Source organism: Megalops cyprinoides, chromosome 5, assembly GCF_013368585.1.
Source record: "Megalops cyprinoides isolate fMegCyp1 chromosome 5, fMegCyp1.pri, whole genome shotgun sequence".
NCBI classification, from domain to species: Eukaryota; Metazoa; Chordata; class Actinopteri; order Elopiformes; family Megalopidae; genus Megalops; species Megalops cyprinoides.
The window spans coordinates 1,515,486-1,543,049 of NC_050587.1; the positions used below are offsets into that span (position 1 = coordinate 1,515,486).

Below are 27,564 nucleotides of genomic sequence, written 5' to 3' on the forward strand. Positions count from 1 at the left end.
TCTGTCAAACATTTGCCTTTCATGCTGGGGAATATTAAGGTTGTTCTACCTTTGGCTAACTTCACGCTGTCCAGAAGGTTACACAAGAGAAGTAGTTTTTCAGCTGTATTGCATTGGATGTTCCTTTTTATTAAATTTCTTATTCCTTTGAATGTATTTCTTGCTTCAACTATAATTAATTAATCCAGCCTGCTCTAGTCTTCATGTTACTCTGTTTTTAACTCAGACCATTGCTTTCTCCTTGCAGGCCCTAAATTGTTTAAGGAGCCGAGCGCAAAGTCAAACAAGCCAATAATCCACAACGCCATAGCCCACTGCTGTCTTGCTGGCAAGGTCAATGAACCACAGAAGAATTCCATTCTCGAGGTGTGATTTCACTTATTCATCTGTGCATTTTCCTCCCCTGAAGGGCCACATAACCTTTCAGTGACTTGCTGAAGACATTGTCAAATATAGAAATGCAAACCATAAACAGACATTAACACTTCAGAACCATCTGCTTTGTTAACAATGTCTAAATTGGGCCCAACTGATACATCATTTTACACTTGAAATGATGTGTAAAATCAGCAAGTCATATTGGAATTGATCCTCATAGGACCAATAATGCCCGTTAATTATTTCTTGTCTTGATTAGCTTGTTTTTGTTTGTGCTCGTGTTGTGTAGTTATGTTCTGTTTTATTCTATTTTATTACGAGTGAATTTAGCTGCCGTGATTTGAGCTGGTGACATTGTAGTTATCAAGGCTGTTATGTATTACTCTTTCCAGGGGTTTCATATCCAAAGTATTCTTTATCCAGGTGTGAGAGGTCTGTGTGTAATTCCTGAGCATTAGACTTTAAATTGAGCTGGATTTGTTGCTCATTGAAGGTTTAGATTATCTTTTGAAGTGTCATTTTTGGATTTTCTTCCCAAAAATATGAATTACAAGTCTGGGATTTACAGTTACAATAAGCAATACCGTCTGGGATATGATATTGGGGTCACTAGGTGACATGCGTAACATAGACAGTGATGGGTTTCTCTGGCCTGCTTTCAGGAGCTGGAGAAGTGCGAGTCCAATCACTTGATGATCCTGTTCCGGGACGGGGGGTGCCAGTTCCGGGCGCTCTACTCGTACTTCCCCGACACTGAGGAGATCCACAAGCTGACGGGCACGGGGCCCAAGAGCATCAACAAAAAGATGATTGACAAGCTGTACAAGTACAGCTCGGACCGCAAACAGTTCACCGTGATCCCGGCCAAGACCGTGTCAGTCAGCGTGGACGCGCTCACCATCCACAACCACCTGTGGCAGGTGAAGAGACCCACCGTGCCAAAGAAGAGCGGGAAGTGAGGGTGTGGAAGAAGAGGAGGAGGAGGAGAGGAAGTCTCGCTCTCTCTTTCTCTTTCTCTTACTCGGCGTGGTCCTAGACAGGTTGCATTAATTTCCAGAGCATGCGTTATGTGGTGGTGACACCAGAGACGAGGGCGCCCTCCTGTGGGCGCATCCAGAGTGGGGCTAGAGCAGGCCACACTTTTGTTTCTGAATTTCCAGTAGGAAGTAATGGACTTCTGTCAGAGCAGACATTGTCATCTGGATGGACACGTGAAGCCGGGATTTTAATGTGGTCTGTTCAGGCTTGGGTTTGTGTTGGTTTTTTTTTTTTTTTTTTTTTTTTTGGAAAGAGCCCTCTGCATGTACCGCTGTTTTCCTAACTGGCGGATTTCTTTTTACTTGAAGTATTTATTGGTTTGGCATCAAATTCAGGTGCTCTTCTGCCGCCTCTTCTGCGCCCCCCCAATGGACAAAAAGGGACAAATTTTTTGTGGGGAGGGTGCAATGTCCATTGCGCAGGCCGGGACTCACCTCCCAAGCTGGCCATCTCCTCCCAGCAGTAGGCTATAACCCCCCATCTCACAATGCAATCCATCAGACACGCCCTGGCACCCACCCACCCTCCCCTGTACCCTCCCAGAATTCCCCCAAAACATGCTGCTCAAGAACTCTTTTTAACAGTTTTACTGAGATGGTCCCAGCCCCACGCAGGCCTTCATGCGTCGTGGTACTCTTGTCTATTTATTGGATGCTTTTACCCACTGCAGAGAGAACTTTTAATACTCTTTCTCTGTTAATCTTTTTTTTTTGGTACGAAAGGGATGAGAGACTGGTCTGAGTGTCAGCCGCTTTTTCTGTCCTCTCTAGTTTGTGTGGTATAAAGATTTAACGCAGGTGTTACATGTGCATACCGTAAATCCGACATTGTTAGAGCTAGAAATGTTTCTGCACTGAGCACGGTAGTCCTGTAAGGAGGTGCACTCACGCTCACCTTGATTTCGCTTCTATCATGCAGTGTAACCATAACTGATGTTGGCTGTCAAGCAAAAAAACTTTTTGTCCTTTTTTCTTCTTTTTTTTTTTAAAATTTAGTGAGCAGCGTGCTCTGTGATGAGGAGTGTGTTGCTTTCATTTTTTCTGAGTGACAGTATTTAATATATTCATAAATGGCTCTTCGGAGTGTTGTGTAATTATTTTTACAGGGCATTCCGGGAAGGCGCGAGCACTAATCACTAGGAGAGCGGCTCATCCGGCCCTTGTGATCAAATCAATAATGTGTTGCACAAGTACCTTGCTTGCTGATCAAATTAGAACTGAGCGTAGGAACGCTGTCACAACATCTGTTCCAAAGCAGTGGTGTGAGTTCAGGTTCTTCACAAATGCTGGACTGTGTGTTTTCCACTCTGAGGACTAGCCTCGTTACAAAAAACCAACCACAGATGAACACTGAAGTCAACACTAAACAGTGCAAGCTAAAGGTCTTCCATTGGCTACTGGTGTACTCATGTTTTCAGACCAGACAAGGCTTTAGAATACTTGATAATATAATTTGCTGCATTTTGTATATATGTTTTTGAACAGCTGTTTTGTATATAACTTATGGTTTATGTTTACTAAAAAAATGGTATTAATATTGATCTCATTAGGTTTTTTCCTGTTTCAAATATCATGCTCTTCATGCTTGTGCTTTTTCCCTTTTCTTTGATATTATACCATATTTATTTTAAAGAGAAGCACTGAAATTTAATAAATATGACAAACAAAACATGGTTTCCATCCTTTTGTTTCTCATTTCATTTTTAAAATCTCATTTGAAAACTTCCTTTGCATTGTTCATTAGGACATTTTTTCAGTTCACTTTCAGGTGCATAATTATTTTTTCTTATTTGAAGCTAATGATTTCATCAGACTGACCATTATTTTAACTTCTCAATGAAACTAGATTGTTGCTCTCAAAGCAGAGGTAGACTACTACATTTGCTGTTCTATAAGACATTCTTTGCCTCAAAAATGCCCCCTAAAACTGCCCTGTGTACTAGGCCATGCATAATATAATCAGTGCCACTGTGCAGGTAAACCCAGCTGCAAGGAACATGTTTTGTGTTTTATATGTATTTTAAATTGTATTGTATGCATTTAAATGTATAAAATACAAATACATTTTATATTCTAAGAGGTACCATGAAAACAAGTTTTCTTCAGAGGATCCATATGCAGCGATGTGTGTCTTGTGCTGTGTAGTCTAGACCATGAGCTTAAGCTATGTGCTTGACTTTGGTGTGTATTTTATTTTAGGGAATGTTGTTCACCAAATTGCTGTTTCTTGAAGGCAAGTTAATATCGGTGGTAATTGCTGTAAACTGATATTGAAAGATTCATTGACATTTATTTCTGTTATGATAACAGTAAATATTTAAGTAGGCTACTGGAAATTCACCCTACTTTCCTCTAAATTCATGGTGCTTGTAATACCAGTGTCTTACACAATGGCAAATACAGTAGTTTTACCTCGGTCTATCATGTGTGCTGCTTGAACCATAACTTTGTATAACCTATAACATACGGTAAATACACAGTATACAAGGTGACGATATTCTGGTTAAGTGAGTGGCTCATTTTCTCAAGGAATGTTTTACCACTGTGACATCCTAAGATAATTTATCAAGAAATGGTCTTGAACAGTCTTTCTTCTGATTTTAGGAAATATTTCAAGAAAACAATTCAAATTTTTGAGGAAATGGGAATCTGTCAGCTTGTTTAGTTTTGTTAATTTCAGTGAAAGACACTTTAAAAGTTCAAGAATTTGTCTGATAATTCCTGCTTCTGAGATTCTCCAGTGGGAGATCACAGCGATGGCCTAAGTGACTTCTCTCAAAACTCAAATCTCTCCACACCTGTGTTCATACAATAGATGTATAATTGTATAACTGCAGTCCATTGCACACAATCCAGTCTGCTGCTGAAACATGTTTTCTGGTATGATGGCATCACAGCCTCTGCTCAGACCGAGATGGAGGACACCTGCGAGACTCAGACGACACCAAGTGGCTTGCTATACCTTCATCAGTTGCACTGGCGTAGCACTGAGTATTCTCATTCCATGAATTTAGTTCAGATACATAAACCATATCTTTGGTAGTGGACAAAAGGATGTTAACATTTCAAAGAACAAATGACAGCATTTTGAATGATTCGCTTAATTTATGGTGAGAGTTTTTTTTCCTAAACTGATGAACCTTTGTGTATTTCATTTTTTTCTGAAATAAAAGTGTGTGTGGTTTGGTATGGGGGTGGGGCACACAGTAAAAGGCATTTCTGTGTAGAAGTGGCTGCATCAGAGAAGCGCACACAAGTGTGCAAACTGGCCTAGGGTTCAGATGTTCTTAATCAAGGCACCTGTCTATCTACAAATGTGTAGCTTGGTATGGTCAATTCACATTCAAGCAAATCAGACAGTATTTTGTGCTTTTCCTTAGGCCGTGAGTTTTTGTTGCTTGCTTTGGCCTGTAATTGGATCTCATCACCTGCATTCATTAGCCCATCTGTGAAAGTACACCTGTGGGTGCATCCCAGCAGGGGAAAGAGGGGGCAGAGTGTGGCCAGTGCCATAGGTCAGGATCACTGGCGCCCCCTGCTGAGGGTTCCACTGATTAAGGGAGAATTCATTGCAGAACCCATTGCTGACCTGCTCTACAAGGCAGGCCCAAACCAGGCCAGTAGAGCGTGGTACAGGAGGACAGAGATGCAGGTGAAAAAGCTAATGAGTAAGACACAACACTGCTGCTGTCCTGCTGCCAACACTGGAACACTCACCATGTGCTCCTTTGTATTCTTGATATGCTAGTGTTACATAACAAAAAAATGATTTGAAAGTCACTTCAAAGTCATTCTTTGAACAGAAGTCACCTATCCCCAAAATAAATCACAAAAATGTCACAAAGTAACGAAATTGCTTCAAACAGTCCAATGAAACACCGAGAGCTGCTTTGTGGATGCATGCCGCATATTTATTGTCTTTATTTTACATACAGTAGTGAAGTGCACAGACTTCATATAGGAAATAGTACAAAATGGATTCATCCTTTTACAGTAGGTTATCTCTTTCATAAAACAGGGTGAAGGACTTGAAAAAGGTGTTCTCTGATAGGTTTGGCAAGAAGAGGCCATGCAGTCTGATTTCAGTAAATCTAATGGTATGTATACTTAAAATACTGATTTAAGGTCAATTGTTCCAGTGCAATGGAGTTAGATATGGAGTTGGAAAATAGAAACACAGCTATAACGAGATTAAAAGTGATCAGTGTGTTGGCCCTATGATCTATAAATTCATATTTAATAATAATATTTTATAAGCTTTATCACGTTTTTTGTCCAAATCATGCATTTTGCTGATAATTTGAGGCATGGCACATACGATTTCAGGTTTTCGTCCTGTTCTGCTAGTCTGCTCTCCACCAACACAGATGTGTCATGGGTCACAGGTGTACTGGCATGGGGCAAATATGACAGGTGGAGGTGACAAGCCACTGATGGCGAAATATTCAGGTGCCAAGTTCAGTGTCAGCTAACTGTCCTTCGTCTCCATTGCCATCTTTGTAGTGCAAAAGTCTTTCTTCATTCTTTTTTAAAATGTTAAAAGAACAAAAAACAGACAGAGAGAGAGGATATGAAATTTCAGCTAGTAGTATAATAAACAAACTTAATTGTCCATGGGGCAATTCCACCAGAAATCAAGATAAATTCATAAGATTGCATACCAATAGACTCCACTGAGATTTTTTTAATTGATCAAATTTGATAAATGCAATTTAAAACAGACATTAATAAATATATATGTATATTGTCTGTATTCATATGAATTAAACATACAAATGTACATTGCAAATCACATTAAATATTAAACAGTGCTTTTTATGTATAATGTGGCACGTTCAAATGACCACCAGGAGAACACCAGGAGATCACTAAAAATTGCCCATAAAGTATACATTATGTGTAGCAAATGTGATGACTGTAACACAAGAACAAATCTTTCAAGTATCTATTCCCAAGCAAGAGACTGATTTGAGAGTCACAAAAATTAAGACGTGAATAAGAACTGTAATCCCTCCTCTCTATCTTCAATCAGGCTTTTTCAATCTGATAGTCACCATTTTCCTAATTTTTTGTGCCATTTCTGTAATGTATAACTCCACATATAATTTCCCTTGGCATCAGCTTACCCCCAAACAATACTGTAGGCTGTGTTGTCCAGAACAACCTGGCGCTGCTTCACTGTCAGAATGAAAATACCATAAAGAGTATTTAGTCTGGTATTCCTAAAGGCTCATACCTTCATCAAAGGAAGCTTTGCTGCTACTTTCTGATTCTGAAGACCCATTGTCACACACTCAATATACACAAATTAGTGCACTCACTCACCACCCCTCAGCAGAAAACACAGCCATTCCTTCAGTTATGTAATGATAAAATGCTAAACAGCAACGATCATAAAGTGCTAATGACATGTATTGAAAAGTATCACCCAACAGATCACAATCAGGTAAGCTAAATTCTCCAAATGTCAAAATAACACAGCTTACACAATGTCTACTTCTGTATGTTCTACCAGAGATCAGAAACCAAGATTTCACCCTACAAGAGCCAGAGCTACCCCAAGAGATGGAGTACAAAGATTCAAAAACGTTACCACTAATTATCTTGCATTTACAACATAGAAAAATATACAGAAAAATTAGTATTTTCATAGCAATAAACAAAAGAGTGGAATGTGGTAGTTCTTCCTTTTTCAAATCTAAGAGAACTTCATACCCTAAATCAGTAAACCAAGATTACCAACAACAGGCATTAAGTTTTACAGCATCGAAACAGTGACATCATATAAACGTTCATGTTTTGTCAGACTTCCAATGCAAAAAATTGACAGCTCTATATGATGGAGTGCAATAGAAATGCAGTAGAGGAGAGGAAACAACCTCTGAGGTGCCATTTACACACAGCTGTAAAATTGCAACATTCCAGCAAGTAGTCAGTACTTATCAGTAAACATGTCCCCATCTCTGGTAGGGGTCCCTTTCATAGGCATCATTGTAAAATATGTGATACTATGCAAGTAGATATGAATGTCATGTGTGGAAACAGAATATGCGATAAACTGAACCAAAGTTGAGGGTATGAACTGTTCATGAACAAATGCAGTGTAACTGTGCTACCTTGGTTATGATGTGGTGGGTAGCTGGCAGTGTGTTATGTGCAATACATCTTCCCGTGTGAGATAATGTAGATATGCCAGCAAAAATGAATAGGACCACAAAACCATAACGAAACGAGTTTCCTTAGGATAAATGTAGGAAGGAACGTAAACTCAAGGGGTCATAATCTGCTCAAGTCAGTGGACCTTTTACGTTGCATGATGCTTTCCTGGGAGAACCCTGAGTAAGGCCAAATTCAAGAGGATGGATGCTCCACAGTGCATCATCTATTCAGAACTTGAGCGCGTCCGTGAGATTCGTCTGTCCGACAAGGACAGGAGGAACAGTGGCATCATAGGCCTTTTCTGTTTCACAAGACTATAGCCATTGTTTGGCTGTGCTGAACCCAGCAGGTATGACGAGGTCACAAGGCATTCTGCACCACATGCTGTCAACGGGTGATCTGTTCCAGGGGTTCTTGGAGAGCACTGGTGACTGAAAGAGAGGGGCATGGGGCAGCTGCACACGGCCAGCACTCCATAAACTTTCAGTATCTAGAATGGTGATGAGAACAGCACACAGGAAACTTCTGTTTTCATTGAGGGGTAGTGGGGGTTCAAGGGGCTCTTTTCGGATGGAAGGACAATGAGGACATTCCCGAGTTCAACGTCCAGACTTGTGCTGCTTTGGCGAGCTCTCCCCTCTGGTTCCACATCCCTACCGCTGGCCCTGCCCCTCTCACAGGCACTGCCCCCTGCCTCCAGCACAGGAGGAGCTGCATGCATTGCCGGTGGTTCCTGCGATCGTGAGATGCTCTTGGCACCACGCGGGCGGACTCTGTTTTTGGTGGTTTGCCCGTTGTCGGGCCAGGCACGGGAGGGCGATGTAGGGGGGCACGTGCAGGGGCAAGGGGCAGGGACATAGCTCAGAGCTGGGTCTCGTCCCGGGTCTCTGCTCCCAGCTCCTGCCTCATCCTCAAGCAGCTTGCCCTCGCTGGGGGGTCATTGGGTACGTGAGCCAACGGGTCTGAGCGTATCAGGTATCTGCAGTGGGAGACAGAGGGAGAAAAGAGATGATATACCAAAAAAAATGAGCTTCTGTCTGAAGAATGAGTAGAGAGGTCCTTCAAACTACTTTATGTAGAGACAAAAATGTTCCATGTTTCCATGGGGTTACTGGCATATTATGCATCAAAATATGATGTGTGATAATCTGTTGTCCACTTACGTAATCAAATCCGGACTGTGTACCGCAACACAAAATAAATCCTGGATTTTTTTTTGCCTGGTTTTCTACAACTCTGTTGGCATCTACTGAGTTCAGAGACGATCTAAATTTTGGTCTGTGGATTGTAAGGAAGAGGGGATGGCAAGGCTCGGACCCCGGCGAGGGCACGGCCCGCCCATGCCTCGGCTGGGTACCTACACAATATCGTTGAGCTCCAGCCTGGTGTCTGGGGAGGGGTTGATCAGGACGTAGGACAGTGTGTTCTGGTGGTCATTCATTTCGTCTGAAACAGAGTGAGCAATTCACAGCACAGTCCGTCACAGCGCTCTGAGAGTCTTACAAACTTCTGTAAATGATCACAGAAACGGCTTTTTGGGCTATCAGTAAACCGAGATACAAAGATAACAAAGGTTAAGTTACACATTGTTATGAAGACAGCATCAATACAGAACATCTATTTAATAAAGAAACAGTACGCTTTAATACCCTTTTTACAAAATAAATTTTGTCAAAACTGAGCACCGCTATCATGAAGTTTGAAAGTGAGTCCAACTTGTGTCGAGTGCTTAGTAATAATAGACTCAGTTTTGGTTTTGGTCTGAGTGGCAGCTATTGAGTTCCTGACGCATCCCGGGCTTGTCTTACAGTGGAGCGAGTGCTTTCAGTGTGCTGTGGTTACCTGCGTGACTGTAAGTGATTGAATGTATACCTCATACAGAACTGGGCTCAAACGTGGGGGAGGGGAAGAGCTTCAGCTTCTCCAAACCCACCTGTGTGCGCCACTTATTAGGCCAGGGAGGGGAGGGTGAGGGTAAAAGAGAGAGAAGGTCTGACCGTTACTAACAGGGTGAGGCTTGTTATGAAGCCCATGCAGCACAAAGTGCTTCCATGCGGAGGCATGCAGATCGAGTCCAAATCCATCCCCATTCCTGCCCCTCTTCAGAGTCCAGTCACCAAGGTTGCCATGCGAACAGACAGAGCCCACCCTTAACCCACAGAAGCCGTACCAACACATACATAGATGGGCATGCTCTGCTGTTGACGCTTGATCCCCCCCAACATCATGTTCAGCCAATCAGAGTGGAGCACAATACGCTGGAGTTACTTGGTACACAACCTGACTTTCACAAGGAAGTTAACGCTGTATTTCAGAGATTTAAAAGTGAGTGCCTCTATGCCCAAGAGGAAGAACAGGATTAAGTGTTACCAAGGAACTGACATTGTGTAAATTAATAGAGTTAGGTAAAGAGGTTAATTAATGGCTGTGGCACAATGCCAGTGCTGCACAGACGAGTGTAATCTTTCCTCTGCATTGTGCTGGATGCTCACTCTCCCTGCAGCATTTTAGCTCAGCACACCTCTGCCCTTCACTCCTCTGACCCACACCACAGGCCTGCATGTGTTCTGCTCCACTCTTCCCGCCCACAGCGCACACACAACGGCACCTTCTAATGCTCAGAGAGAGGATGCATCAGGACAGCAGGAGATGCAGAGAGAGAGGGGTGCTTGAAATCGACTTCATGGTGTCTCCCCTGTCATTCCACTTTGGTATGCCAGGCTTCAGGAAGTCACTATGTGTCACTAGGCAAAGCTCCATGCGTCCGGTGCACCAGGTGGACCAATGACACACTCACGCCTCCCCCCTGAAACCCGATTCATGTACTCTTTCCTAACTTGTGCTGTCTCAATAATCTGAAATAGCTGTTGAAATAGCAATAGCGTATGAAAAGGTACAGTAGCACATTGCAAGTGGTCATTCCAAGTCTCATTAACCTTTAATCATTTCATCATTTAACCTTTACTGATTAATAATCCAGTTCTCAGTTTTATATTCTCCTCAAATGACACATTAAGAGACAAAGCCAAAGACTTTTCCCTAAGCCAAATACTGAATATGGTATTCAGTTTAGCCCAGTTTGTGGAGTGTGAGGATATGTGTGTTTCCACATCTTACTGGATAAAATAAAACGAGTTGACGCACCTCATTATTAAAGTCTTAGGGGCCAGAGAACTGTAAATGTTTGGATGTTCAGGGGCAAGGTTTTTTCTTGTGGAGCAGCCACTTTGGAGTGGACACAGGAGTCACAGTTAAAGTCACACACTGTATAAAGCTCTGGATAGTTTTTTGTATTCATCCAGTGACCCATAAACAGGCAAAAATGTGCTGCCATTAAGTAACATCTGAAGAAAAGAGATGAGATTCTGAATGAAATGTGCATCTGTGAGTACATCAGTGGTCTGCAGAATGAGTAGAAAGGTCCTTCAAACTACCAAACTAGAGACAAAAATGTTCCATGGTGTTACTGGCATATTATGCATCAAAATATGATGTAATCTGTTGTCCGCTTATGTAATCAAAACCGGACTGTGTACCACAACACAAAACAGATCCTGGATTTTTATGCCTGGTTTTCTACAACACTGTTGCCATCTACTAGATTCAGAGATGATCTAAATTTTGGTCTGTGGATTGTAAGGTCTTTATTTCAATTCAATTCAAATAAATTTTATTTGTATAGCACTTTTTACAACACAAGTTGTCACAAAGCAGCTTTACATTGTTACCAGGCCTGAGACCCCCTGAGAGCAAGCCTAAGGCAACAGTGGCAAGGAAAAACTCCCTAATTAATAGGAAGAAACCTTGAGCAGAACCCAGCTCAGAGGGGAGCCCATCTGCTTCTGGCCGGCACTGGGGAGATAGAATTACAGAGAATTCTGAAGTTGTATAATGTACTTAAGATAATTGACTAATTACAGCAACAGAGTAATTTTAAAATGTAATCCTGGAATGTCCGATTCTTGGCACACAGTTAGCTTGATAGGTAGGACAGCGAGGTAGCTGAACTGGAAATCGGGATGTGGCGCTTAAGCTACAGCTCCAGACAGGAGCCTGGAGCAGGGACAGGAAACAAAAGGTATTTAGATGACTGGACATAGAATCCCCCAGATAACAGCCTGTAGGTTGAGGACATTAACACTCTCATGGCTCATATTGCTACCATGAAGACTATGGCAGGTGCAGCTGAAGCTGATTATTGTAAGGTCTTGTTCTTCCAGCACAGTCTGTATTGCCGTTAATGAAAAAGGAAGGGTAGTATTTATGGTGGTATCCATACTCCACATTGCCACTCAAAGGGCCAACATAGGATCTCTTCTGCACCCTATGACCATGCCCACTGCTTTGGTACCACCCCTTCTCCATGAAACTGTTGGTACTGTATGTCATGCCTTGCTCTTCAAGGCCACTCCCCCACCCTAAGTCTTCTCTTTAACACACATACGCCCTCCCTGGTCTTCCTTCCCATAGTATAGGTCTGCATCATCTCAAACATCTTCCCTCCATTCTGGTGATGTTAACAACCAGGTAGAGGCACTACTGTAGCATTTTTTGACTGTTGCTTCTCACCGAGTGTTCTCACTGTGGCTGAAGTGTGGAATTACCTTGTAGGTATCCTAGGTTTACCCGATTCATCACATCGCTTGCAGTTAAATTAGCTACGTCCTCTGTGGAGCAGAGGGGAAGGACGCACAAACAAACAGGGAAAAACAAAGAGAGGAGGGGAAAAGAGAAGGTCAGACAAGCAGTAGCTAGAGCAGTTACAGAGCAAACTGACAGGGGCAGGTGAAGATGAGGATGAGGATGAGGTTGGCGGTGGAATTGAGACAGGAGATGTGAGATGGACATATATGCAGGTAAAGCTGTGTGAATTGAAGGGTGAAAATGACTGGCCCAATTCCAGCAGTCCTGCAAACTACCAGCAGGGGAAGGAGCTGAATGATGAGGGGCAAAGCCAGGATTCAAGCAGTGATAACATCTCAACTGATGGCTTCATTAACTACTGAAAGATGTGAAATATTTGCAACTGAAAAAAATGAAGCAACATTAAACAATTAGCTAATGTAGTTCAGATCTACATTAAATCCCACCTTTGCCCACCACTAAATAATCTGAATTCATCATCAGTAATAAATTATTTCTATTGATTGGACACCTAATTCAATGTCAGTTAACAGACAAAGCTTTTGCTGTGAAGAGCTATGCCAGTCTTTAGTGAGCAGAGGAATGAGAGTAGCGTGAAAATGGAAAAAATTAGTGGAAAATTCCTGTCTACTGAGACCAGAGCACACAGGTTTGACCTGGAAGCAGACAAGTGTATGCACCTGTGGGGTCATGGCACACAAAGACATGGTGTGATGTAGAGTGATGAGTGATCACGAAAGGGCAAATGGAAGCAGAATGATGATGTCACTGTTAAATGTCTCATTTTGTGTGATATGCACAGATGTTCCATTATAACCTGACAGTCAGCTCCTGCCTTCCTTTCATGCTCCATCTAGGAGGTTTCAGTGCATTCTGTCCTCCATCTAGCAGGTTTCAGTGCATTATGTCCTCCATCTAGTCTTCTATCTAGGAAGTTTTAGTGTATACCTATGAATTCCTATGCATATTCTTTTTCAGACCATGTTCCTTTAAGAATGTTCACAGAGAGCAAGCGCTGAGCTGAGTATCTGGTCCATGGAGTGAGAATCTGTGCTGTACGGCTACTTATGCATTGTAACAGCACACAGTGCTGATGATGATGAACCGTTTGAGACTCACACATTGAAAACATTATGTCCCCACAAGGATACAAAAAGGACTCATTGTTCTCTGAACAAGCCAGGGATCAAAAAACATTCACCACACACACTGCTGTACAATTAGCAATAAAAACTATACAGATACCAAAACATTTCGTCGCATATCCTGATTTTCATCATCACGGTGACAGGATGGCAGAGAAAATTTGGGGCAGTAATGAATTACACAGTGACTCTTTCCTAGCATGGCTTGGATCGGCTCGGCTCACCGTATCCAGTGGTGGGCAGGCCGAGATGCTTCATGCGGTTCTTGACGAGCTCGGACAGCTCCTGCCTCTCGGAGCGGCGGTACAGGTTTAGGCGCTGCTGGGTGATCCGCTCGGCCCGGGTAGCAGGCTTGGTGTTCTTCCTGCTCAGGCGTCGCGCCCACTGTAAGCTCTTCTTCCTCAGCAGCGGGTGCTCCGACTGATCGCTGCCCGTGGAGTTGCGGTGGGCGCTCTTCTCCTTCCACGACTCCCGTCGGTCCTTGGTGTCCTCACACTCCTCCACATTTATGGAGATCTGGGACTGTCAGAGAGAGAAAGAGGAGACTGTCTCCATGGCAACAGGGAACTAGACCCCAGGGTTCAGGTTCCAGTTACCATGGCAACACATGCAAACAGACGCTAGAGTACAGCTCTACAGCTCCTACAGCTATGGTCTACAACACCTCCACCTTTTGGGGTAACTGACACTCCATGTTACATTGCTACAGTCATTCCTTAGTGTTCCAATTTCCCAAGACAAAATATTTTTAAAAATTCTGAATTGTATTACAATGTTTTTTGAATATGAGAGAAAATATTTCAAAAGTACTGAGTACTTTTTTCTTGTTCATGACAGACCTTGAAAAACCTTGAAAGACCTGAAAGAAAGCTGATTATTCAATGGTAACAAAAAAACATACAGCCAAAAAAATGTGAAAACATGTGCTTACCTGTTTGCAAACATCCTTAAACTGAAGAGGACAAACAGACAGACCACAGACAGAAAATAATAAAGACGGATGCTTATGAAAATGGGTGCCAAATAAGGAGAGAAAGACAGTGACAATTCTGTGAATGCGTATGACACACAGCATTCAACAGTGCTCAAATACAACACGTATGAGCCATGTTAAAAAAGCCATGTGCCACAACCACTCATATGACCCATGCAGTTTACGCTCTGAGAAACTCAGCACAATAAAGCTGACTGGTCAACAATCCCAAAAGCATAACACAGACAATCCCGGTGTAAATGAAACCCCATGAATGTCACACTGAATCACACTGAACTGACATGCACTTCCTGACTGGCTACATCCTCTCACGTGGGTGCCTCGCTCTGTCTGACAGCCCGTGGTGGCTGCCTTACCTCCGACGAGGTGAACATGTGTGACTCAGTACGGTAGATCCCGATGGGTATTTCGGCGCTGGAGGAGCAGAGCTTCTGGAACAGCCTCCCATAGGTGCGGATCCACAGTTCATCCTCAGTCACCTTCATCTGAGACACAGCACAGACCGGGTCAGCTTGCTCTACTGCACATGCAGATGCGGCTCGTGCGCTGGGCTCAATGCCACACTTACCGCACACAGGTAGCCTGACCCAGGTGTGGTGTCCAAGCCCAAAAGAAGCCTCGCGATAGGAATCATGTAGTCCTTCACAAATGACTGTGCAGAAAGAGCAGACATGCACACTGTGAGCGCTTGACAAACAATAACTGTGTTATGGGTACACTCCTGCCATCTACTGAGTTTCCATCCAGTTAATGGACAGTTGTGATTGGCTTATTTAAGGACAGTGTCTTGGAATGAACTCTAGAGGGAGCTCTTGGCTTTGGGGAAATCTCACAAGCGCAGTATGGAAACAAACACTGCGGCAAAGCACAGAGAGACTGCCAGGAACGCCCGGCTGGATGTAATCCGTGCAGTATTATTTATTTGTTATTTTGCTTATGATAAGTGAAGCATGCATTAACTGACAAATTACACTTTTGTAATCAGACTTCACAGTCCCTAAAGTATGTAAGTATTTCTCCGATAATTGTATGTCACTAAAAAGGCAAGTAGGGCATATTTTCACCTCTGGGTAGTTATTTATCTTGTGAGCAGTGGTTTGGATATTCATCAGGGGAAACACAAAGGAATTAAAGCCCTTATAAGAGGGACACTTTTGAGATCAACAGAGATGATGTGAACCTTGTATGAAAAAGTAGTAGACGATTGAAAACCGTCTGTGATTCACTCCAACAGAGCAGTGCTTTTAGTGTTCTTAATAACATCAGTGATTCAGAGACTGCAGAAAGCCATTAGCCTTCAGTTATACTCTCTTACACAGACAAGCAGATGCAAGTGATGCTGCTATCTACAACTTGAAAAAAGACAGTAATTTTAGTAATTTTGACTAATGTTGTGTAATTGGAAATGTACATCCCTTGGAAAAGAAATGTATCTAAATTAGTAAATCAGTTAGTATAATAAATTATTGTTAAAACCAGCTAAGATATGACAAGGTCTTGGTTAGTGCTACTTGGGTAGTGGGTGACTCTGCTACAGTAAGTGCAATGTAAATGAAGGTATGGTATTTGGTTAACATACGATGGTTATGCAGGCACATGCGAGGGGGAGGAGTCTGCCCTCTGACTTCACCTGGTACAGGAGCGTGTCGAGCATGCTGATGCTGAATACCCTGCCGGCGGCGAACGGGAGGCGAAACATGAAGGCCAGGTTCGAGCCCTTGTCACGTTCCTTCTGCAGGGAGGAAACCAGCAGAATGCACCGCTCTGCTTCATTATGGCTCACTGGCCCATGATCACATACGAGACAGCCAAAGTAATCCCATTCCCTATTCCCCACCTGTTCACACAGTACTGCTCCTCACAGTTCCATTCCCTCCTCCCTACAGTACCCTCTGATCCCCACAGTCCCCTCCCCTCCCTTCCCCTCCCCTTTCAACAGACCACTACCTCCCCACATTCCTCGCCCCCACCTTCTCCAGTTTGGATAGAGCCAGGGAGTAGCAGTCCTTTGCTCGGAATTGCATAAACCTCATGTTGGACGGATGGGTGAGCTCAGTGATGATGCTTAGACTGGGAAACAGCCTGGGGGGGGGGGGGGGGGGGGTGCGACAGAAAGAGAGAAAGACAGAGTGACTCAGTTATCCTCGTACCAGAGAGAAACATGCATAATCAAAACATTACGCATCATCTTTTTAGACAGCTCACACTTAAAAATGTGCATAAAGTTGACTGCTTTACAGTTTTAAAAATTATTCTCTTATTGGCAATTGACAAGATAATTATTTAGATCAATTATTTATGTGCAGTCATTATGCAATGAGCAAGGCGTGAGGGGGAATGTGAGTGCCCCATTGCTCTGTGAGTGGGAATCAGAGGGTGCTGTATGAAGATCTAGAGTAATTTTTGAGAAGAAAGATAAAGACCTGGGTCAGTGACAATGATCACGATAATCACACATTACCTTTACATAGATTAATAACCCAACAATAATATTGCCAAAAATTAAATATTGTAATGTTTTATTGAGGGTTGGAAGCTATTTTTGCATATAGTTAAACTATCTAGATTTTTCTATGATGCAGCATTTTTGTATGCACAGAATCACCATCAAAGCACCATGTGATAGGAGAAGGAAACACACACGCTTAACAAACTGAACAAGACTGACACAGCCACAACGAGGACCTGAACATAGCAGAGGAACAGAATGAATCCACAATGACAGTGCTGACCCACTTCTTTTTACATTGATTTATTTTATGCTCAGATTGTTGCTGGTTGACGGCTTTTGTAACTGCTTCAAAAGCCCAGAGAGACAGCACAGGGAAACCAAGGCACGCACTCATGCACGCACGTGCGCACGGACCTGCTTCAAATGGTTCAAAATAAATGCACGCAATGCATACTGTTCTACGAGTGGCCAAAATGTGTCAGGTAGGATTTCTTGACCAATCAGAGAAGAAGAGCAGCCCCAGCCCTCACCTGAACATGGTCTGGACATTGACGATGGTTTTGGCATCGGCCATGTAGTCCTCCTCCGCACTCATGGTGCTCTCCTTGTCCACTACCACCAGGTTGTCAGCGTAGATGATCCCACACTGCAGCAGGTTGTCCAAGCTGTTGCACAATGAACCAACCAATCAGCTAGAGCATCTCCAAGCACCCCCTGTTTCAGCCAGTCAAGCCTCATTCACTCTTGATCTGAACAGCACAGGCGCTACCATTTATCCCAAACTTAAACCAATTGACATGGGGAATCTCTCCCAACTACCAGTTAAACTTGTTAGAGAGGTTCTAAAAGAACATACTGCTAGAGATTTTACTGGCTTCATCTGGTGATTTTGTAAAATACCATAAAGAACATAATTCCATGTTATCTGCAGTGGCGACCGGTGAGCTGGAAACAGGGGAAGCCCGAACACTACCTTTAAATCTATCATTACTTTCATCTTGTTGCCCTTTATCCTCCTTGATTAACAATAAAACAACCACCAAAGGCGTAATTAGAATAAATGATGCTCACGAAACACCGCAGATTGTCTGAAATTTGTTTGCTATTGCAAAAGCTACAGCATGAGATTGTTTATATTTAATTATATTCACATTTAATTAATGCAAAAATAAAAACAAATAAATATGTGCAATGATGCGTTGAAAGAAGTCCCTCTTTGAATAACCTACTTGTCAATGGTTCCAGCCATGAAGTAAACCATGGGAAAACAACAGATGGCTTCCAGGAAGTGGTTGTCTGGCCTAATAGACAGAAACACATCAGTGATCACAATCCGACACCTCCGTTTACTCTTTATCTTACCAATTCCACCAAAATCTTAGCACCCATAGGCAGCATGGGATATCTGGGTTATCCCCTCTCTTTCTTTTTCCAAAGACAGCTGTGGGGTCTTTAATAAACACTGAGTTTTACAGATTATGTGAAAGATCACACCTCCCCAGTGCTGAACTGGGAACTGGAGATACTCTATATGGACAAAAGTATTTGGCCACACCTGTTAATTATTGAAATCAGGTGTTTCAATCAGACCCGTTGCCACAGGTGTATAAAATCAAGCACCTAGCCATGCAATCTCCATTTGCAAACATCTGTGATACAAAATGGGTCGTTCTGAAGAGCTCAGTGACTTCAAGTGTGGTACTGTGATAGGATGCCGCCTTTGCAATAAGACAGTTTGTGAAATTTCATCCTTGCTGGATATTCCACTGTCAACTATAAGTAATATTATTAGAAAGTGGAAGCGTTTAGGAACAACAGCAACTCAGCCACGAAGCAGAAGACCACCTAAAATCACAGAGCGGGGTCAACGACTGCTAAGGCACATGGTGCGTAAAAGTCGCCAACGCTCTCCTGATTCCATAGCTGAAGAGTTCCGAACTTCCACTGGCATTAATGTAAGCACAAAAACTGTGCAGCGGGAGCTTCATGGAATGGGTTTCCATGGCCGAGCAGCTGCATGCAAGCCTCACATCACCAAGTCCAATGCCAAGTGTCGGATGGAGTGGTATAAAGCACACTGACACTGGACTGTGGAGCAGTGGAAACGTGTTCTGTGGAGTGACAAATCATGCTTCTCTGGCAGTCAGATGGGTGAGTCTGGGTTTTTGCGGATGCCGGGAGAACGTTACCTGCCTGACTGCATTGTGCCAACTGTGAAGTTTGGTGGAGGAGGGATAATGGTATGGGGCTGACATGGTTTTATGAGTTCGGTGTGGAAGAACATGACTGGCCTGCACAGAGCCCTGACCTCAACCCCATCGAGCACCTTTGGGATGAACTGGAACGGAGATTGCGAGCCAGGCCTTCTCGTCCAACATCAGTGCCTGACCTCATAAATGCTCCATAGAATGAATGGGCACAAATTCCCACAGAAACACTCCAAAATCTTGTGGCAAGCTTTCCAAGAAGAGTGGAAGCTGTTATAGCTGCAAAAGGGGGACCAACTCCATATTAGAGTATATGTATTTGAATACAATGTCATTACAATGTAATAGTCAGGCGTCTGAATACTTTTGTCCACATAGTGTATGTAATTCGAGGTATTACAGCGTCACCATGGGAACTCATTCAGACTATACTGCATGGTGATATTTTCTTGTTCTTCTCCTTCTAGCCTTGGATAATAGAGCCGTCCACAACAGCGCTGTATCGTGTCTTTCCTCTGATCTGAGTAACCACAATCCGACACCGCGGTTCAGGATGCCGAACAAGCTGTGATGGCCCTGTGGGAGACTACGGGGTTATAATGTAATCTGCTGCTACTGTTTACAGCAGCAGAAGAAAAAAACCAACCTAAAATCTGTGCTCCAGCTTTTTTATGGAGTGGCACATTTTATGAATTATGCATGGGCCTTGATCCATCTCTCACCCCGCAGTAATGTTCTAGCTGCACGGGGATAATCAGTGCCTTGCCCGCTGTTAAGCACCGTTCTCTCACTCTAATAGACTAACAATAGCGCCTCGGCGATTTCCAATTTTCAATAGGAGCATTGAGAAACATGGGTTCGTATCCAATCACATAAGAATCTTAGAACAAAAAAGTGATCTCTAAGTGCATAAACAAGTCAGAGGACTTGGAATAGGCAGCGCCGTTACTGTGACAGCATCCTGCACAGGTTTATTAAATAAAACGACTGCGGGCACTTGCATAATGTCTGAGTCAAACAGAAGACTGTAAAACAGCGGTGTCACTGTTGTCTGAGAGGAGGATGACTGAGCTGTGGCTGTGAAGAAGACGACTGGACTTACATACAGTGCTCTCACGCTGTGCGTGAGCAAGTCAGCTTATCGGCAGTGTACGTTGTAGCTCATGAGTGAGCGTAACTGGGTAACTTACGGGTTGTCCAGGAGCAGGACAATGGGGTTCAGTTCTTTTCGGGGGCGGTAGTAGGCACGAAGAGGAACGATGAAATTGTACAGCCCATTCCCCGCTGTCTCAGCAGAGACAATGATCAGCTTATTCTTAAAACCGTATGCTTTGGCGTCTTCGAAGCTGTTGTGCTTGCAGCCCTGGGCGTTGGATATGAGAGGGAAAAGTTCAAAAACACTTACGTAACATTGTGCAGCTTAGAGTGCTGTTAAAACAACTACCAGCCTTTTACCAATAATAATAAAAAAAAAATCCATTAGTCATTACCAATGCCATTATGCACGGTGGCTTACATAGCTTACATAATGTCTATTTGGATACAGCTGGATATTGAAGCATTTTTCTTTGGGGTACAACAACAGTGTCCTCCCTGGGACTTGTGCGTACAACTTCCTGGTTCTTCTCCAGTTCGCTAGTTGCGCCACTACACAGCTGCCAGTCAGAAAATAGTCAGAATGAAGCTGAACTTGCGTCTACTCAAGTAAAAATGAAGCTGAACTTGCAACTACTCAAGTAAGAAGACATCCTCCCCCACTGGCTAAGCTACTCTGTCATGTCACACTGACAAACAGATTAATTAATACAAACATATTCCAGAATATCTTCCATGACGCACATGCATTTGGTCTTGTGTGAGCATGCATGAGAGACATTAAGAAAAAGGAGGACCCAGAGGAAGAGCTAACACCTCAGGGATGCTGTGTCTCCATAACCCTTCTCACCTTGTCCAGCCGTAGGCAGCAGAATGGCGCTTTCTCAGGTAACAGGTGGCAGAGGGTGGGGGAACTCCCAATGTAGGGGGAATTAGGAGGATATCCTTTCACATACCTGATTGAAAGAAAACAAAGAAGGATTTATATTTATGCAGATAGTGAGGTGCAGGGAGTTCATTCCCTCTTCATGTTTCTGCAAAATCATCATTTTCCATTTCTTTATGCTCTGGAAAACAGGTGAGACTACATGTGGCCACAGGGGGGAGCAGGAGGAACACACAAAGGCAGGACCAACAGCACCTCCCACTGCACTGTTTCTGCAGCTCTCTTCCAGCAGAGCTTATTAATATAAAGGACCTGTAATGACCGAGGCAGAGCCCAAAGCCTGAATTGATTGGGGGGGGGGGAGGGGGGGTGGGGGTGGCAGGATGCTATGTATGACTCATCAGCAAGGTTATGTCTAACCAGGTGAACTCGTGTTAAAGCCAGCAGGGTGTAACTCTGCTGTTGCAGTATATTGTGTGGGGGTAATCATGCCTTCGTATATGACTGCTATTCTATTCTGAACGATACTGCTTTCCTTGGGACTAAGGTGTTGAGCTATGTAAAGCAGATGTACTGAGAAAGAAATAATGAAATAAAATTGAGGAACATTTTTACACAAGTAGTGTGACATTTGTTAGAATACTGCATCACTACATTGAGATCTCTTTATCATCAATAACACCTGTCTTGTTCATGTAGGAACATTTTACAAGCAGGGAGGACATACAGTTTGACATAGTTAATACAGATGGCCGTGTACTGAGTGCTATGCCCAAGTGAAAAAAAAGACATTCAACTGTTGGTTAGATTTAGTTGAAACCAAAATGCAGTTTTAATCCTGTCCAATATACTTGAATGCATTGGACAGATACTTTAGATGAGTAGAGCTGTTCTAGTACTTCTATTTCTGTGTCACAGAGTTGATTAATTAATGTTTTGTGACTCCAGCAGACTCTTTCCCTATGTTGTTTTTCCTCTTAGAGATAGACCCGGTGAGGTCGGTATAAAAGAGATATCTTCTGTATCACAGTATTGCACAAAGGTAAGGCAAGCTGATCTTTTCCTCAAAACATATCCTAGATCAGCCATTAATCAGAGGTGCAATAACTGCATTTCCAGCGGAGCAACAGATTGAGTTTAACACAAGCACAGACTGACATTTGCACAGCACGGCCTCCATGCTGTTTTAGCACGAGGAGGTTCGTGCTGGTCTGAGGCTGGCAGTGGCACAGGAATGCAATGTTTACTACTCTCTGCTTCTTTCTGCTCAGAACATGACAGCCCGGGATGTTCTTGCTGTGGACTATCCTAGAGAATGTGGCACTCTAAGCAGGAAAGAAATGGGGAACAGCCTGGGAACCTTACAGCTTTTGGACATGTGCCTGTCCTAAGTGAGGACACTTAACAAGCACTCCAGAGTGTTCCCATGATCACATTTGGGAAAGGTGAAAAATGAGTAATGAGACCTATCATCCTTCAGCAGCTGCAAAGGAGCCAATGAAAGCCATCAGCAGCGCCTTTCGCCTTCCAGCTGTCCCACACGAGTCATGCGCCGACAGCTCACAATAGGAAGCACGATTAAAAATGACTCATTCAGCAGAGTGCGGGGGGGTAATCCATCACTGCCTGCCTCGCATGACCCCTCTAGATCAACTGATCGCACCCTCTTTTGCTCTCAGCTCCTCTCCCGGAGGGCAGGGACTCACTCCGAGGCACACGAGCCCTCGTCGTCTGACTGGGTGGCCTCGTCCTCTGACTGGTCACCGAGGAGATCGCAGGGCAGGATGGCGGCGGAGTCAGCAATCTCCAGGACGGGGGCGATGCTGGGACGCCGGCTCCCGGCGCCGTTCTCGGCGGGCAGCGCCAGCTTGCTGCCGTCGCTGTCTGGCGGGTTCGTGTTCTGCAGATCCATGGCCACCGTCCCTGCAATGAGAGGAGCAGAGGTGTCTTATTGAATCCTGTGGTGGGGGTGCAAAGTGCACAGCCTGCTAGGCTGCATCAGAACCTGCTCAAGAATCTCCTCAGGTGCTGCTGTAGAGCAACAGAGCAGAGCGTGCACAGAGCAGACTGCAGCTCGCTCTACATGCTGTTCAAACAAAAAGCAGCCACACCCAATGAGCCATAAACCAATCACCACACCCAGTCCGCCGATCCACCAAGGTGCCTCACGGGTAACTGTACACTTTGTTCTTAAAACAGGGATATTAGAATTGGCTTGGTATCAAGGTGATAGCTATGGTCTTAAGCCTTTAAGTCTTATCACATCAAGCCCAGGAGTATTTTAATGTTTTGTGTATAATAGATTCAGTATAATTTTTACCATTTGAAACAAAATGATTGTAATCTGTGGCTCCTTGTTGTGCCTTGCTTGGGTCACGTGTACTCCCTTTGTTACACAACACATTCGTGAACCAGAGGGAATGGACCCAATCTCTCAGTTCTGCAAACTAAGGCCAGAAAATCTATTTAATTCCTGTCTTCATCTGAATGCAGTCTCAGAAGTCTGCAAGTGAATGCCATCTATTTCACCCAATTTACATTTGTATGTAGGGTTATACACGCCTGGATTATGCGCGCACACACACACACACACACCAGAGCAGAAAGATTGGCTGCTCAGTTCAAGAATATGGACTGCTGCTGATATTAGCAGCAGTCTCTTCCGATTCACTTAAGTGTGTGAAACCCTCTTAAATCCTGTGCTCCTCATGGAAGAAAAAGCATTTTCATAGGGAGGAGGTCTTATCTTTCTGAATAGAGGACACCTGATTTTCACCTGAGAAACTTTGTAACCCCTTCCCTGGAACCAGGCCTGGCCTGCATAGCCTCACTCCTCAGTGACCTACGATTGAATCAATGACAAAACAGCATCCCACTAACACACCTAATCTACTAGGTCACACACGTAAGTCAACTGTGTCTTTTGACCTCTTGTCCAGTTATAATATTGGTGGCCTCTATCTTACAATGGGATGTTCCTTCATGGGTTCGCTTTGCATCTGGGACATATTCAGCAGAGTGCATGCTGGGATGTAGCAGGGCTGTTTGGAAATGCCTGAGCTGTTTCAACTGTATTTCAGAGATACAGCTGCCATTTCCAAGAGCTATGAGCACTCATGCATGCAGTCTTGTCTCATAGCCACCAGGTTTTTGGTACATAAAATATACATCTTGTACATGAATTTAAGCACAAGACACATTCATGATATATAAAAACAGATCGATTAAATAACATGGAAGGAATTGATTGATTGGAACATACCAAAATATTTTCAATTGCCTCATCTATTGAGACATTCAGACATTCAGTTTCATATTAATCTGCAGTAGCATGACGATTACAAGAAAACAAGAATTTAAAGTGTAAATTGGGCACTAGTACATATCGGAATCGAAGTTTCCGATGGAGAAAAGCTGGAGGGGATCTTTATAAAAGCAAAAACCTTCTAAATGAATACACTTTAGATGCCAGGATGAAAGGAGAGAGGCTGAAATAGACCAGGAAATGATCAAACCCAGCATGCTTTTGAGTTTTGGATTGACTCCATCAAAATTAGCTGTCTGGGGCAGACAGTTATGTTCAAAAAAGAACACAAGAAGGCAAAAAAGAAAAAAAAAACGCAACTGCAATTAAGAAAGGTAAAATGTCCTCCAGACATTCCCATGAAAGTGGCATGCACAAACTTACCATAAGCAGTGGACTGATCAACTTTAACAAACCAAAGGAAAAGAAAACAATAAAAAAATGTCAGCCGAGAAAGGACAAAAGCCAACAGAGTCAACTTCCACACGCATGCCATGTGACAAAAGCACACAGAACCATCACTAAAATATACAGAAAATATAAGAGACTCACAGTGTTCACTACAACAATAGTCAGGCAATGAGGAAATTGTGGAAAAATATTGACCTATTTTGCTCCTAGTTAGGTTTGAAATGCTTCATCCCAGTTTGAGAGAACTTCAATGTTTCTGATATGGCCAGGATTACTGGGGTGTGTTTCTCTCTGCCTGAATGAGAGGACCAGTCTCCCCTAACTTTCCCCTCAAAACTCCCTGTTCACACCCCACACGCCCTGGCTCACCCATGCTGGCAATGATGCTGTGGACAGGGAGGCGGGAGGGGCCCTCAAAGGCCCTGCCCGAGGACAGCCCCTTCCTCTTGTGTTTCTCCTCCTGCTTGAAGATGAAGGCGGAGTTCTCCTCCTTGGTGATGTTGATGTAGTAGCAGGTGTCGGAGGCAGCCATGATGTGCCGGGGACCCGGGTTCAGCAGTATGCTTTTGTTGTCTTCCCTCTTCACCCCGATCAGGCACACACCATACCTGGGGGGGAGCAGAGACACTCAGCACGAGCATTCCTGTCACAAGCAACTGCAATGTCAATGGGAATGATTTCATATAGTGCAGTGATACAGTGATACAGTGATACTTTGCTTCATAAACATACCTCACCAAGGAGCTATCTTAAATGTGACTGTGCCCAGTCACACCCTTTCCTTTCATTGCCCAATACCTGCTCACATGTAAGTCACTTCGGATAAAAGAGTCTGCTAAATGTAAATGTAAATGTAATAATTTATATGTATGATATAGATACATACACACAGTCACACATAGTCTCATACATACAGACGGCAACAAATGTGCACACACACACACACACACACACGTTCACTCACCCACCCAGTACAGGTGTCTCTACTTACTTCTTGTGTGCGTGGAAGGAGGCGTAGGTGAAACTCTTGCCATCGTACTCCCCAAAGAATTTGCTGTCACCGAGCCGGATATGGTACACTTCATTGCCTGAGCAACGGCCATACATCCTCTGCCACTGTTCCGGAGACTGCTGTCCCTCCCTACATCAAACATACTGCTGTGACATCCTACCCCTTCCCAGCATGCAACTGGGTCACACATCATCTTCACATGGCTTTCTTTTCTTACTGTCTGCCTTCATGGTCCACCTTTGTATGTCTTTATTTTCCACTGCCCACTAAAAGCTCTGTCCCATCAGATTTCAGAATCACAGATGAGAAAAAAGCCCTAGACTCCTCCAGAGCACGTACAATGCTTTCTGGTCCAGCCTGGACATCTAATCAACTTTTTGTGGATGGAGAGATTGACTAAAGGCCCTGGTTGCTGTGTCTGCAGTCTCATTTACATTCACTTTCTTATGTGCCCCAATATGCTAGTTCAGCAGTTTCCTCTGAGGGACAGGTCCATCTCACTCTGACAAATGATATCACCAGCTGTTAATGGGGTTAATGGGGATTCTGTTGCACTCGCTTCTTCCAATCTGCTTGGCCACATCTTTGCGCCCACCTCGAAATTCCAGTTCCACTTCCACAGCAGGTGACCTGCCCAAATGGTCCCCAGACCAAAAAGCCACTTTGGATCCCTCATGAGAAATGTCCTTGGGCGAACTCCACCTGAGCTCTGGCATGTGTCTGGAGAGTCATGTATATTAATGAATTTCCTCTCACTTCCTCTCCTCCCTCACTCTGAGAATTAATATCAAAAAACTGTACATGCTGCCTCCTTAATGAGATTCTGCAAGCATTTTAATCAACTGTTCACTGTTAACAATTATACTTAATTTCCTCGGCACTTTAATATCAACTCTGCTCTTCTGGAAAACAGTATTATGGATGACATGGTTTTGTACATTAGAAAACATAAATCAGCAAAGTTTTCTTGTGTGCAGGAACCCGGACAGCAAGCACACCTCTCCAGACAGCTGCCAAATGAAACAAGGCACTTTCCACAGTGTTCTCTCCCTGCTCATGCAGTCTGAGTGGCACTAAAACTGCACTGTTCTGTCTCTCACTGGGGAAATGATTGACACCTGCATCATACATGTTGACAGGCATTTCTGTGCACTATGGCCTTCTTTCTGAGAAGCCACTGTGGGGGTACTTTAAGGCGATAACAATTTAAATGTAACACACTGAAATTGTGACATGCCAAATCAACTTGTAAAGAGATTAAATAGATTAAGGCTTTGCTGACAGCAACACATAAATAAAGAAAGAAAAGACTTGGTGACTGGTACAAACTGCCCCAATGCACACCCTGGGTGCTGAGAGTACTCACTGTCCGCGGGACGTGTGGACCAGCAGTGTGACCAGCGTGGACGTGGCTGGACACACGCAGTTCAAAGCCAACATGGCGTACTTGAACTCCTCCTCGCAGACCACATGATCTGAAGCACAAGCGTGAAACAACACAGTTCAGAGCCAAAATGGCATGCATGTGCTCCCCATCGCTGATGACATTATCTGAAATACACATTTCAATAGCTTTCAAGTGCTCTTACTATTTGTTTACATGTTTACATTGCTATATACAAATGTTACATTCACAATTCACCTTACTGAGGGGTAAAACTGCTGAGTATTTCTACTATATACACCATGGTATTTATATTTACTCATTCATTCAGGTCAAGTGCAATTTATCTGATAAAAATTTAAAGTCACATCATTGGGAGAAATTAGAGCTGGAAAGGCAGATACCCTAGTAAGACAAGATGAAAGACTAACTAATGATACCACACCAAACTGTTCC

The 27,564-nt window shown here is 43.6% G+C and overlaps 2 protein-coding genes across 10 annotated transcripts in view; one reads left to right on the top strand and one right to left on the bottom strand.

Annotated features, from left to right (window-relative positions):
* Positions 1 to 2,838, top strand: part of LOC118778538 (calmodulin-regulated spectrin-associated protein 1-B-like) — a 70,017-nt gene extending 67,179 nt beyond the window's left edge. For all 4 annotated transcript variants that reach the window (XM_036530109.1, XM_036530110.1, XM_036530112.1 and 1 more), the window contains 2 exons: positions 248 to 366; positions 1,041 to 2,838. In XM_036530109.1, the coding sequence (XP_036386002.1) occupies positions 248 to 366; positions 1,041 to 1,337 (416 nt within the window). In that variant the 3' untranslated portion in view covers positions 1,338 to 2,838. The remainder of the gene's footprint in view (positions 1 to 247; positions 367 to 1,040) is intronic.
* Positions 2,839 to 6,254: 3,416 nt separating this feature from the next.
* The window catches only part of kcnt1 (potassium channel, subfamily T, member 1), a 75,885-nt gene continuing 54,575 nt past the window's right edge, over positions 6,255 to 27,564 (bottom strand). Inside the window, exons 15-32 of one of the 6 annotated variants that reach the window (XM_036528176.1) lie at positions 27,091 to 27,199; positions 25,704 to 25,853; positions 25,082 to 25,320; positions 24,686 to 24,706; positions 22,704 to 22,920; positions 20,962 to 21,067; positions 20,207 to 20,379; positions 18,039 to 18,110; positions 17,340 to 17,474; positions 16,328 to 16,439; positions 15,988 to 16,089; positions 14,926 to 15,009; positions 14,714 to 14,842; positions 13,588 to 13,885; positions 12,179 to 12,241; positions 9,508 to 9,519; positions 8,936 to 9,020; positions 6,255 to 8,553 (exon numbers count right to left, since the gene is read on the bottom strand). In XM_036528176.1, coding sequence (XP_036384069.1) covers positions 8,436 to 8,553; positions 8,936 to 9,020; positions 9,508 to 9,519; positions 12,179 to 12,241; positions 13,588 to 13,885; positions 14,714 to 14,842; positions 14,926 to 15,009; positions 15,988 to 16,089; positions 16,328 to 16,439; positions 17,340 to 17,474; positions 18,039 to 18,110; positions 20,207 to 20,379; positions 20,962 to 21,067; positions 22,704 to 22,920; positions 24,686 to 24,706; positions 25,082 to 25,320; positions 25,704 to 25,853; positions 27,091 to 27,199 — 2,225 coding nt within the window. In that variant the 3' untranslated portion in view covers positions 6,255 to 8,435. The remainder of the gene's footprint in view (positions 8,554 to 8,935; positions 9,021 to 9,507; positions 9,520 to 12,178; positions 12,242 to 13,587; positions 13,886 to 14,713; positions 14,843 to 14,925; positions 15,010 to 15,987; positions 16,090 to 16,327; positions 16,440 to 17,339; positions 17,475 to 18,038; positions 18,111 to 20,206; positions 20,380 to 20,961; positions 21,068 to 22,703; positions 22,921 to 24,685; positions 24,707 to 25,081; positions 25,321 to 25,703; positions 25,854 to 27,090; positions 27,200 to 27,564) is intronic. The other 5 variants (XM_036528178.1, XM_036528177.1, XM_036528180.1 and 2 more) reach the window with 5 other exon arrangements.